We start from the raw sequence: 12,500 nt of genomic DNA on the forward strand, positions 1-12,500 counted from the left end.
AGGATCTTTTGGCCTCTCACGGGAACGGAAAACTTTTGAAAAAGGGAAGCAAATTGCTCGGTAAAAGAATGCATAATTTCTTTCATATGAAGAGGAAAAAAAAAAAAAAAAAAAAAAAGACAATTGATTCTATTCCTTGATGGACTACGAAAATGAATTGCTCTTAAATAACAAAGAAGAAGAAGATTAAAAAGTCAACACAAAGGAAAATATTTCGCAAGTGAAGCTTACTGGAGACACAATTGAGTCTATTCCTTAATGGACTACGAAAATGAATTGCTCTTAAATAATAAAGATAAAAAAAGTCACTAAAATGAATTGCCCATAACCACAACACAGAACAAGAAGATAAAAAAATCAATGCAAAGGAAAAGAAAATATTTTGTAAGAAGTAAATCTTACTGGAGACACAATTAAATCTATTCCTTAATGGAATACTAAAACGAATTGCTCATAACCACAACACAGAACAAGAAGACAAAAATTCAATGCAAAGGAAAAGAAAACATCCCACAAGAAGTGAATCTTACATGGAAAGTCACATTGAATGCAAAAAAGAAAAAAAAAAAAAAAAAAAAAAAAATTCCTATCTCGAATCTTTCACATCCATTGACTCTTTACCAATTATCATTATTATTATTATTATTATTATTATTATTATTATTATTATTTTTATTATTATTATTATTATTATTATTATTACTAGCCAAGCTACAAACCTAGTTGGAAAAGCAAGATGCTATGCCCAAGGGCCCCAACAGTGAAAAATATCCCAGTGAGGAAAGGAAATAAGGAAATAAATAAATGATGAGAATAATTTAACAATATATCATTTTAAAAACAGTGATAACGTCAAAACAGATATGTCCTATATAAACTATTAACAACGTGAAAAACAGATATGTCATATATAAACTATAAAAAGACTCATGTCAGCCTGGTCAACATATTCTCTCGAGCACTCACCCCATCCGATGGCATAGTAGAGCATGAAGGGGGCCCCGTCGTTAAAGATATTGGACGTCAGTCTAGAGTGGAGATAAAGTCCTTCCACGAACATCCAGTTTATGGAGGACATCTGGGCGTACATTCTCACGCCCAGAAGGGTTTTGCAGAGCCAGTCCTGTGAGATTAAGCATGGTTGTTATACATTGTCATTATAAAGGAAAGTGTTGTTATTTTTGTTATTATCATTATTATCTATATATCAATACGATAGCGTGCGTGTTATTTATTTTGTGTCTCACGCTTTAAAGAAAACAGAAATAATTTCATGGTATACTCTTACAAATTCACATTAGACTTTGATTACTTAAACAAAGCACATCTTATACAGTTTTCCCTTTTTTTTTTTAATATTAGACAAAAAATTGAGTTCTAACAAATTCCATAACCAAGATTATAAAATTAATCTCCGGACATTCTATTCAAACATGTATAGGTTAGGAAAAAGATAATTAGTATTGAAAATATCCTTTTGTGTAATTTACATGGCTTCCGCTTGTTATTATTATTATTATTATTATTATTATTATTATTATTATTATTATTATTATTATTATTATTATTATTACCAAAACTGTAAAAAAAGTAGAAAAAGAGTTAAAATAAACTGAGAAGTAAAGAATACATAATGAAATAAACATAAAATCCAACAGTTTAAAAGTAATGATAAAGTAAAGAAAACAAGAAAAAATATATTTTTTTTCATTACTCGTCGTAAAGTAAGGATGTGTCAGGGTGCACCAGGAACATGGAGCGGCCAATTGTACGTACATTGAATACCCAATAATAAAAAGTATTATTATTATTATTATTATTATTATTATTATTATTATTATTATTATTACTTGCTCAGGTACAACCCTTACTGGAAAAGCAGGATGCTATAAGACCGGTGGCCCCAACAGGGAAAATAGCCCAGTGAGGAAAGGAAACAGGAAAACAAAATATTTTAAGAACAGTAACAACATTAAAATAAATATTTCCTACATAAACTATAAAAACTTTTAACAAAATAAGTGAGAGAGAAATAAGATAGATTAGTGTTCCCGAGTGTACCCTCAAGCAAGAGAACTCTAACCCAAGACAGCGGAAGACCATGGTACAGAGGTTATGGCATAACCCAGGACTAGAGAACAATGGAGTGTCCTCCCAGAAGAGCTGCTTACCATAGCTAAGTAGTCTCTTCTACCCTTACCAAGAGGAAAGTGGCCACTGAACAATTAGAGTGCAGTAGTTAACCCCTTGGGTGAAGAAGAATTATTTGGCAATTTCAGTGTTGTCAGGTGTAGGAGGACAGAGGAGAATCTGTAAAGAATAGGCCAGACTATTCGGTGTCTGTGTAGACAAAGGGAAAGAACCGTAACCAGAGAGAAGGATTATATGTAGTACTGTCTGGCTAGTCAAAGGACCCCATAACTTTAGCGGTAGTATCTCAACGGGCGGCCGGTGCCCTGGCCAACCTACTACCAACAAAGGATTTAACTCAGTGATGGCAAAGACAAATACAGGAATTCCTCTGACACCTCACAACACGTCCTACCCTAACTGCTTAGCTGGTAACTAGACAGCTATTGAAGGTAGACATGGCAGGAACTCGTTGCACAGAGCGAGGTGTACCAGAATGTCTGTGTCCAACTGTACATCGATGTAACATTTGATAGTAACTGTGACGTTTGTTAAGGCAATTATACTATTCTTTAAATTGCGTAGTATTGATAAAATAATCAAATTGTTTTGCGGTTAAAGGTAATAGTAATTACTATTATTTTTAATCAGTTTCCCCACAAATGCTAAAGCTACTGTATTATGAGGTGTGTGCGTATGTGTTTGAGAGAGAGAGAGAGAGAGAGAGAGAGAGAGAGAGAGAGAGAGAGAGAGAGAGAGAGAGAGAGTTAGTTTCCCCACAAATTCTAAAACTACTGTATCATGAGGTGTGTGCGTATGTGTTTGAGAGAGAGAGAGAGAGAGAGAGAGAGAGAGAGAGAGAGAGAGAGAGAGAGAGAGAGAGCAGCTTTTGTCATTGTAATCGACAACTCGGTTAAATTATGCTTATCCAGATATGTAAGACAAAAGAAAAAAAAACAATTGCTAAGATAAAGGCAAAGAATCAGATAATTCTTGTAAGCTTAGTATTAAAAAAAGTGTTCGGGCTCATTTAGTAAAATATTTATCGATCTAAATATAATGATAGATTATAAAGACACGCAAAGTTTATAATGTGATATATATAATAGCACAATTTTCTGATAATTACAAACCATTTAATGAGCGGATGTAATTATTATCATGTGAGATATTTCATGTTTAAATAAAGATAGAAATGGATATTGATGTATCTTGATAAAACAGGGGAGGTGTAGTAGTAATTTTTATGATACGCAATTTAATAGCATAGAGAATATATGAATGAAAAAAAAAGGAAATTTTTTTAATTATCCTCTAGTTTCTGCAGGTCAGAATTGCCTAATAATTTTATCAGCAGATTTGAATATTTTACTAAGGAATAATAATAATAATAATGATAATAATAATAATAATAATAATAATAATAATAATAATAATAATAATAATAATAATAATGCTAATTATAACAACAAAAACAACAACAACAATAATAATAATAATAATAATAATAATATTAATAAAATATATAGATAATACAGCTCAACTCATCAATTGAGAAAACTGTTGAGAGCATAAATCTGCGAAAAATTGCCATAAACTGGTGCTTCTATTTTTGAAACATGTGCGGAAAAAGTTGATTGGTTCAGATAAAAAATATCGATTTTTCAGTGATGGTAAAATTTGTAAATATTTGATGGGAGAGAAATCATTTGTACTTTTTTGAGTGAATAATGTGAATTTGATTAAGTCTGTTCATGATTATAGCAAGTGCAAAGTTAATGATAGTGGAGTCCTATCAAATGAATTTCCAGTGAACAGTAGAGAACTTTAAGGGAATGTGTTGTGGCCTATGTTGTTTATCCTCTTCATGGATTTTGTAATGCATAGAACAGTTGGGGATGGTGGAGAACGAATTGACTGGATTGGTAATAGGAAATTGGCTGACCTAGAGTATGCTGATGATGCTGTCCTTAGTAGCAGAACAGCAAAGAATTTGGAATGCTTGCTTACCAATATGCATGAAATATCGCAGAAGGTTGGGCTTAAGATAAATAGAAGAAAAACAGGGCAGATGAAATATCTTTGGAAAGAGAGAGGATTAATGAGGTAGAATCGTTCAAGTATCTATGAACTACGATCTCCAATACAGGGTCATTAGAATTGGAGTTTAGTGAAAGATTGAAATAAGCAAACCAGACAATGGCTGAGTTAAGTAAAATTTGGAAATCGAATCGCCTGAAAGTACATTTGAAAATTAGACTATATATCCAATTAATGAGATCTGTGTTAATGTATGGACATGAGTCGTGGTATGACCATGAAACAATCTTCAACAGGCTTAGTATATTTGAAAAAGAGGCCCTCGGAAGAAAATAGGGAGTTGAATGGCAGGACAGGATTAGAAATGAAACTGTAAAACAGATTACTCCAGTGCCATATATGAATGAGATAATGGTGAGGGGTAGATGGAGATGGTTTGGGCATACTCTTCGCACTCCCCAACAGAGATTATTACGAAAAGAAATGGTTAGAACAATGTCCAATAGATTTTAAGCCTATATTTTACAGACAGTATGCGGATGACACATATATAATATTTGAGAAAAAAGAACGTGGCGAACCATTTTTTACTTATTTTAATAAAATAAATGATATAATTTTCCCATAGAAGTGATGATATTTCGAGCAAGATTTGGCTACCGAAGGTAATGAGAAACGGCCGACATTTTCAACGCTGATTATAATCATCGCTGATCCAATTTATTACCAGGTAATGAGTAACTGAGGAGTAATAGCATTCCAAGCAACACTCTGAAATCTTTTCTCTCCTCTTCATTAAAATCTCGTTACTCTAAAGCTTATCATTTTGATGAGATTATGGACAACTTTGCCTTGTGATGTTTTACTGTACTAAATCATATATTTAATTATTGCATTGAGAAAAAGCAATATTTAATGTTCATAAATTACAGAAATTTTTGGATGAAAAATAAATACTGTTGTTTACTTCTAAAAGTAGTTCTAGAGATTATGGACATATTTGGTTGTGATGTTTTAATGTACTAAATTATATTCTTAATTATTGAATTGAATAAAAGCCATATTTAATGTTAATAAAGTAAAAAAGAAAAAAACAAATGTGGAGGAAAAATGAATACTGTAGTTTATTTCTAAAAATAGTTATAGATATTATGAACATCTTTGCCTTGTGATGTTTTACTGTACTAAATCCTATTTTTAATTATTGCATTGAATAAAAAAGCAATATTTAATGTTAATAAATTACAGAAATTTTTGGATGAAAAATAAATACTGTAGTTTATTCCTAAAAATAGTTATAGATATTATGAACAACTTTGCTTGCGATGTTTTACTGTACTAAATCATATGTTTAATTATTGCATTGAATAAAAAAGCAATATTTAATAATAATAAATTACAGATATTTTTGGAAGAAAAATAAATACTGTAGTTTATTCCTAAAAACAGTTCTAGAGATAATGGACATCTTTGCCTTGTTATGTTTTACTGTACTAAATCCTATTTTTTATTATTGCATGGTACAAAAAATAGAAATATTTAATATCAATAAAGTAGATATTTCTTGGAAGAAGAAAAATAAATAGTTGGATATTTCTAAAAATAGTTCTAGAAACAACATCATGTCATAGTTAATAACTAATGCTTATGGATTAATGTCATTTAAGGTGAATTAAAAAATAAAAGAATAGAAATGTCAAATAAGAGAATAAAATTATGATCAAAGAATATCTGAAAAAACCACCTTGTTTATAGAAAGCAGTTTTGTTAGACTTTCAAAAAACGAAAGAAACTATTTAAAGCCTTAATTCATTATTCACTTTCAACAATCTCCGCGAAGTTTGAATTACAAAAAGATTGAGCTATAAACTATAAAGGTCATGAGGTTTAAGGGTTAAAATGCCACTCACGAATGACAGAGGCAAGGGACAGTGACATTGTCATAGCAAGCAGGACAGTGCCCTAGAGACTGACCATATATACAGTACATATGATCAGCGCCCAAGCCCCCTCTCCATCCAAGCTAGGACCAAGGAGGGCCAGGCAATGGCTACTGATAACTCAGCAGATAGACCTATGGGGACTCCCAAAGCACCTATCCTTAGCTCACAAGGATAGTGAGATTGAAGCAACCAAAAGAACTAATGTGTTTGAGCGGGACTCGAATCCCAGTCTGGCATTTACCAATCAGGGACGTTACCACATCGGCCACCACAACATTTAACTTTCAATGCTGCGTTAGGGCAATTTGCTTAATTATGAACAATTGAGTTTAAAGAATACATATCTCTCTCGAAATGTATACACTTTAAAAAAACAAAAAAAAAAAAACATGGTAACCTTTTTCCAAAAAAGGGAATATTACTAGTTTTCCAGAAACAACGTGAATGGAAGAGAATAACTAAAATGGTAAGGGGGGTTGTGGTAGCCGATGTGGTAACGTCCCTGACTGGTGAACGCCAGACAGGGGTTCGAGTTCCTTTGGTTGCTGCAACATCACCACCCTTGTGAGCTAAGGATGTGGGGTTTGGGGGAAGCTTAAAAGGTCTATCTGCTGAGTCATCAGTAGCCATTGCCTGGCTCTCTTTGGTCCTAGCTTGGGTGGAAAGGGGGCTTGGGCGCTGATCATATGTATATATGTATATATGGTCAGACTCTTAGTCATTGCCCTGTTTGATAGGGCAATATCACTGTCCCTTGTCTGTGTCTTTCATGAGCGGCCTTTGAACCTTCAAACGAATATTACTAGTTTTCGAAAAAAAAAAGAAAAAAAAAGTGAATGGAAGAGAACAAATATAGGGATTAGAGAGATGGAGGAGGGGAGGGGGGGATATCTTATTTGAATTCAGGATAAAGCAAAAACCACCACCATTAAGCAAACTCGCTAAGCAGGGCTGGACCCCTGAATAATATAGACCACAATACGGGACAATTTTAACAACAGAATGGATGGGAAAGGAAAGCCTTGGGGTTATATCATCTCTTTTTCCAGTCCTTCCAGGATTAATCCTAGGTTCTTCCTTCTGATCGCCCTATGTCCACAACAGTAAGACGAAGACTTGGACAAGCCCTTTTGTTCCCCAGAATGCCACCATTAGCCCACTATTCAAAACCGAAGCAGGATGGCCAACAGGACCATTCAGATCAGGTAATACCTCAGGGAATTTTTTTTTCTTCTACTTTTCTTATACAATGTTCCATTGTACACTAAAACGGGCATTCTCAGAGGACTTTCTATTCTTGCGTGTTTGCGCGTGCGTACTGGTTTTATTCTAACTTTTTGTTTATCTATTTTTGTAGGGGGGTGGTTAGGGGTAGCGTTAGCTTTTGAGAAAGGGAGAGATAGAGATGATGTAGGGGAAGTTTCTAAAGGCTCACAAGGTACACTGTTAAAAAATTACATTAATAAAACGGTAAAAAACCTGGAATAAATATTGCCAGGCCTTTACCGTTTTAAAAACTGATATATTGATGTAAAGGAGTGATATTACGGTCACCAATCAGTGAAAGATAATAACAAAGTAGGGTACAAATTACGGTCGCCTGTATTTTACTGAAATACGGCTGAAAACTATATTTTTACAGAGAATTTCCGATTAGAATTACGGATGTTTTAACATTGCATCTCATCTTCATAGGCAAAGGGTTGTGGTGGCCGATGCGGTAACGTCCCTGACTGGTGAACGCCAGACTGGGGTTCGAGTCCCACTCAGATTAGTTTCTTTCGTCGCTGAAACCTAACCATCCTTGTGAGCTAAGGATGGGGTTTTCGGGGACCCTATTGGTCTATCTGCTGAGTCATCAGCAGGCATTGCCTGGCCCTCCTTGGTCCTACCTTAGGTGGAGAGGGGCTTGGGCGCTGATCATATATAACATGGTCAGTCTCTAGGGCATTGCCCTGCTTGCTAGGGCAATGCCACTGTCACTTGCCTCTGCCATTCATGACGGCCTTTAAACCTTTAAAAGAGTGCGGAGTGAATTTCCACAGACTTCGACAACAGTCTTGTTAATGAAAGTTCCTGAACTTATACCACCGGAGAAAGAATAATCAAAAACTATTTTCAATCAATAATGACACTTTCTTCGTCTTTTTAATTGTTTTGTCCGTGCATAATCATCATCAAACTTTGTATGATTAATAATAATAATAATAATAATGATAATAATAATGATAATAATAATAATAATGATAATATTATTAATAAGAATACTAATAATAATAACAATAATAATAATAATATTAATAATAATGATGATGATAATAATAATGATAATAATAATTTTAATAATAGTAATAATATCAATTCTAATTATCCTAATAATTTTAATAATCATACAAATTATCATGAAACTAGAATGGGTGCACTTTCTTCAGCATGCAATACACGAATATTCCTTTGCTTAGATGGTAACAAGGTTTAACCGGTGATCAAAAGTAATACTACTACTACTACTACTACTACTACTACTACTACTACTACTACTACTAATAATAATAATAATAATAACAATAATAATGATAATAACGATAATAATATTAATAATAATAATAATAAAAATAATAAGAATAATAATAATAAAGATAATAAGAATATTTATAATAACAATAATAATAATAAACATAATAATAATAATGATAATAAATAATATTTATAATAATAATAATAAATAATAAGAATATTAATAATAATAATAATAAAGATAATAAGAATATTTATAATAATAATGATAATAATAATAAAAATAATAATAATAATGATAATAAATAATAATTATAATAATAATAATAAATAATAAGAATATTAATAATAATAAGAATAATAATATTAATAATAATAATAACAATATTAATAATAATAATAATAATAATAATAATAATAATAATAATAATAATAAGATTAGCAATCCTTATAATAAAAGGGCATATTTGTGATAGTGTGCTTTTGATGCAATCAGCATAATTCAAATTTATACAATTTTATCATTAAAAACAATTATACTTCAATAAGAATGATAATCTAATCTCATACAAAAAAAAAAAAAAAAAAAGAATTATTGCTAGTCCTAGATATAAATCTGTCTTTTATGAAACCTAGAGAAGCTGAGAAGTTATAGTCAATTCTTTATAGTGAGGCAGATTTACACAGACTCGCAGGGGGTGCCCTTTTAGCTCGGGAAAAGTTTCTTGATCGCTGATTGGCTGCAAAAGATCATTCTATTATTATTATTACTAACCAAGCTACAACCCTAGTTGGAAAAGCAAGATGCTATAAGCCCAAGGGCTCAAACGGGGAAAAATAGCCCAGTGAGGAAAGGAAATAAGGAAATAGATAAATGATGAGAATAAATCAACAATATATCATTCTAAAAACAGTAACAGCGTCAAAACAGATATGTCCTATATAAACTATTAACAACGTCAAAAACAGATATGTCATATATAAACAATAAAAAGACTCGTGTCAGCCTGGTCAACATAAAAATATTTGCTCCAACTTCGAACTTTTGAAGTTCTATTGATTCAACTACCCGATTAGGATGATCATTCCACAACTTGGTAACAGCTGGAATAAAACTTCTAGAATACTGTGTAGTATTGAGCCTCATGATAGCAGGAAACTTTTCCGAGCTAAAAGGGCACCGCTGTGAGTCAGTGCAAATCCAACTCATTAACAAAAAATTGAGTATAGTTCTTAACTTATCTAGAGACAGGCAGGCAGGCAACAGAATGACCTGCAACTAAAGGTGCAGGCCACGGGCTCCTGCGCTAAGACAGCCCGTGAAACTACTGGAGACAAAAACTGGCATTTAAATGGTTAATAAGGAGAGAGGATTTATTTGAAGAGTTTACTCACCACATCTCTGTAGATTATTTTCTCCCTCTGCGATACGAAAGGTTCCGTGAGAACCAGCATGACGACAAAGCGAATGATGAGAGACACTACCAGATTTCGATGGACTCTTAGACGGTCGCACTCGAGTGCCCTGTTGAAAATAGAAGTTTTTTACGTTTTTTACAGAATGAGAAATCTTTTAATCATTAGAAGATTGTTAGAGTAAAGCGGGGTTTACACGATCGAACGGTTCGTCAAACCCGGTTGTCGAACCTGCTTCTCAAACGGTTCGTCGAACCCGGTTATCGAACCTGATTGTCAAACGGTTCGTCGAACCCGGTTGTCGAACCTGCTTGTCAAATGGTTCGAAGAGGTGGAGTCAGTCACAAATGCATAAGGTTTGTGGACGATTAAGCCCCGCCCACAAAAGTCGGACTAGAACAGACGTTCTTCGAACCATTCGACGTGCATGTTCGACAACCTTCGGACATCACTTCAAACACTTGTCTATCGAACAGCGTTCGACGAACCGTTCGATCGTGTAAAACCGCCTTAAATAGCCATTTGTCTTTTGTCTACCTTAGGTAACTACATATTGCTGTATTTCAACCTATTCTAGCAGTAATAACTGATTTAATTACATATGGATTTTCTAACTGATTTAATTACCAGTTGGTTTCCTTACTGATTTAAATATCAATTGCTTTTCTAACTGATTTAATTACCCATTGGTTTTCTGATTTAATCACCAATTAGTTTTCTAACTGATTCAATTACCCATTAGTTTTCTATCTGATTTAATTACCTTTTGGTTTTCTAACTGATTTAATTGCGTATTGGTTTTCAAACTGATTTAATTACCCATTAGTTTTCTAACTGATTTAATTACCTTTTGGTTTTCTAACTGATTTAATTACGTATTGGTCTTATAAGTGATTTAATTACCCATTGGTTTTCTAACTGATTTAATTACCTTTTGGTTTTCAAACTGATTTAATTACCTTTTGGTTTTCAAACTGATTTAATTACCCATTAGTTTTCTAACTGATTTAATTACCTTTTGGTTTTATAACTGATTTAATTATCTTTTGGTTTTCAAACTGATTTAATTACCCATTAGTTTTCTAACTGATTTAATTAACTTTTGGTTTTCTAACTGATTTAATTACCCTTTGGTCTTCTAACTGATTTAATTACGTATTGGTTTTATAACTGAGTTAATAACCCATTGGTTTTCTGAATGATTTAATTACCCAATAGTTTTCTAAGTGATCTAATTAAACATGGGTTCTCTAACAGATTTAATTACCTATTGGTTTTCTGATTTAATTACCCAATGGTTGTCTAACTGATTTAATCACCAATTGGTTTTCTTACCCAATGGTTTTCTAACTGATTTAATTACCCAATGATTTTTTAACAGATTTAATTACCTATTGGTTTTCTGATTTAATTACCCAATGGTTTTCTAACTGATTTAATTACCCAATGGTTTTCTAACTGATTTAATTACCCATTGGTTTTATTACCGATTTAAATATCAGTTGGTTTTCTAACTGATTTAATTACCCATTGATTTTCTAAATGATTTAATTACCCATTAGTATTCTAACTGATTAAATTACCTTTTCGTTTTCTAACTGATTTAATTACGTATTGGTTTTATAACTGATTTAATTACCCGTTGGTTTTCTAAATGATTTAATAACTCATTAGTTTTCTAAGTGATCTAATTAAACATGGGTTCTCTAACAGATTTAATTACCTATTGTTTTTTCTTTTTAATTACCCAATGGTTTTCTTACTGATTTAATTACCCAATGATTTTCTAAAGGATTTAATTACCCAATGGTTTTCTAACTGATTTAATTACCCAATGGTTTTCTGACTGATTTAATTACCCATTGGTTTTCCAAATATGATTATCTAAAAATATATATATCATAGCATATGAATTTTCAGCCATCCCCTTAAAGCTATTCGTAAAAAAAAAAAAAAAAACACGATTTAAAATAAAATTTCGATTACTCATTGTAATATCTTATAATTATCATATAGTGTAAATGGGCTTCCTAGATAGAATAAGCTCTCAGTCCATTTGAATGAGCACATATAAGTTACGTACAAAGTCATAGAACAAACAGATGCCACATTCAATAGTTGGGGTGTGACGTTCATAATAGCCGTAGGAAAACATGTGACTATAGTGTATAAACACTTCTACAGTGCCGAACCAATGGTGCCCTTTTAGAGGTAGGAATGCCAATGAAATTATAAAAAATATCCATTCTCCCCACTCCCCTGTCTTTTATGTGTATTTAGTTTCCGAGAACGAGCTGTGGATTATACTAAATAATATGTATATATATATATATATATATATATATATATATATATAAATATATATATAAGTATATATATATATAAAGTATATATATATATATATATATATATATAAAAAGTATGTATAAATATATATACAGTATATATATATAT

At 32.0% G+C, this 12,500-nt stretch overlaps 1 protein-coding gene across 1 annotated transcript in view; it reads right to left on the minus strand.

The window, feature by feature from the left end:
- The window catches only part of LOC137649955 (uncharacterized), a 361,156-nt gene that overhangs the window by 347,479 nt on the left and 1,177 nt on the right, over nucleotides 1–12,500 (minus strand). Inside the window, exons 2-3 of the mRNA XM_068382938.1 lie at nucleotides 10,026–10,155; nucleotides 967–1,123 (exon numbers count right to left, since the gene is read on the minus strand). Of these exons, the coding sequence (XP_068239039.1) occupies nucleotides 967–1,123; nucleotides 10,026–10,085 (217 nt within the window). The 5' untranslated portion in view covers nucleotides 10,086–10,155. The remainder of the gene's footprint in view (nucleotides 1–966; nucleotides 1,124–10,025; nucleotides 10,156–12,500) is intronic.

This window comes from Palaemon carinicauda, chromosome 11 (genome assembly GCF_036898095.1).
Source record: "Palaemon carinicauda isolate YSFRI2023 chromosome 11, ASM3689809v2, whole genome shotgun sequence".
Classification (NCBI taxonomy): Eukaryota; Metazoa; Arthropoda; class Malacostraca; order Decapoda; family Palaemonidae; genus Palaemon; species Palaemon carinicauda.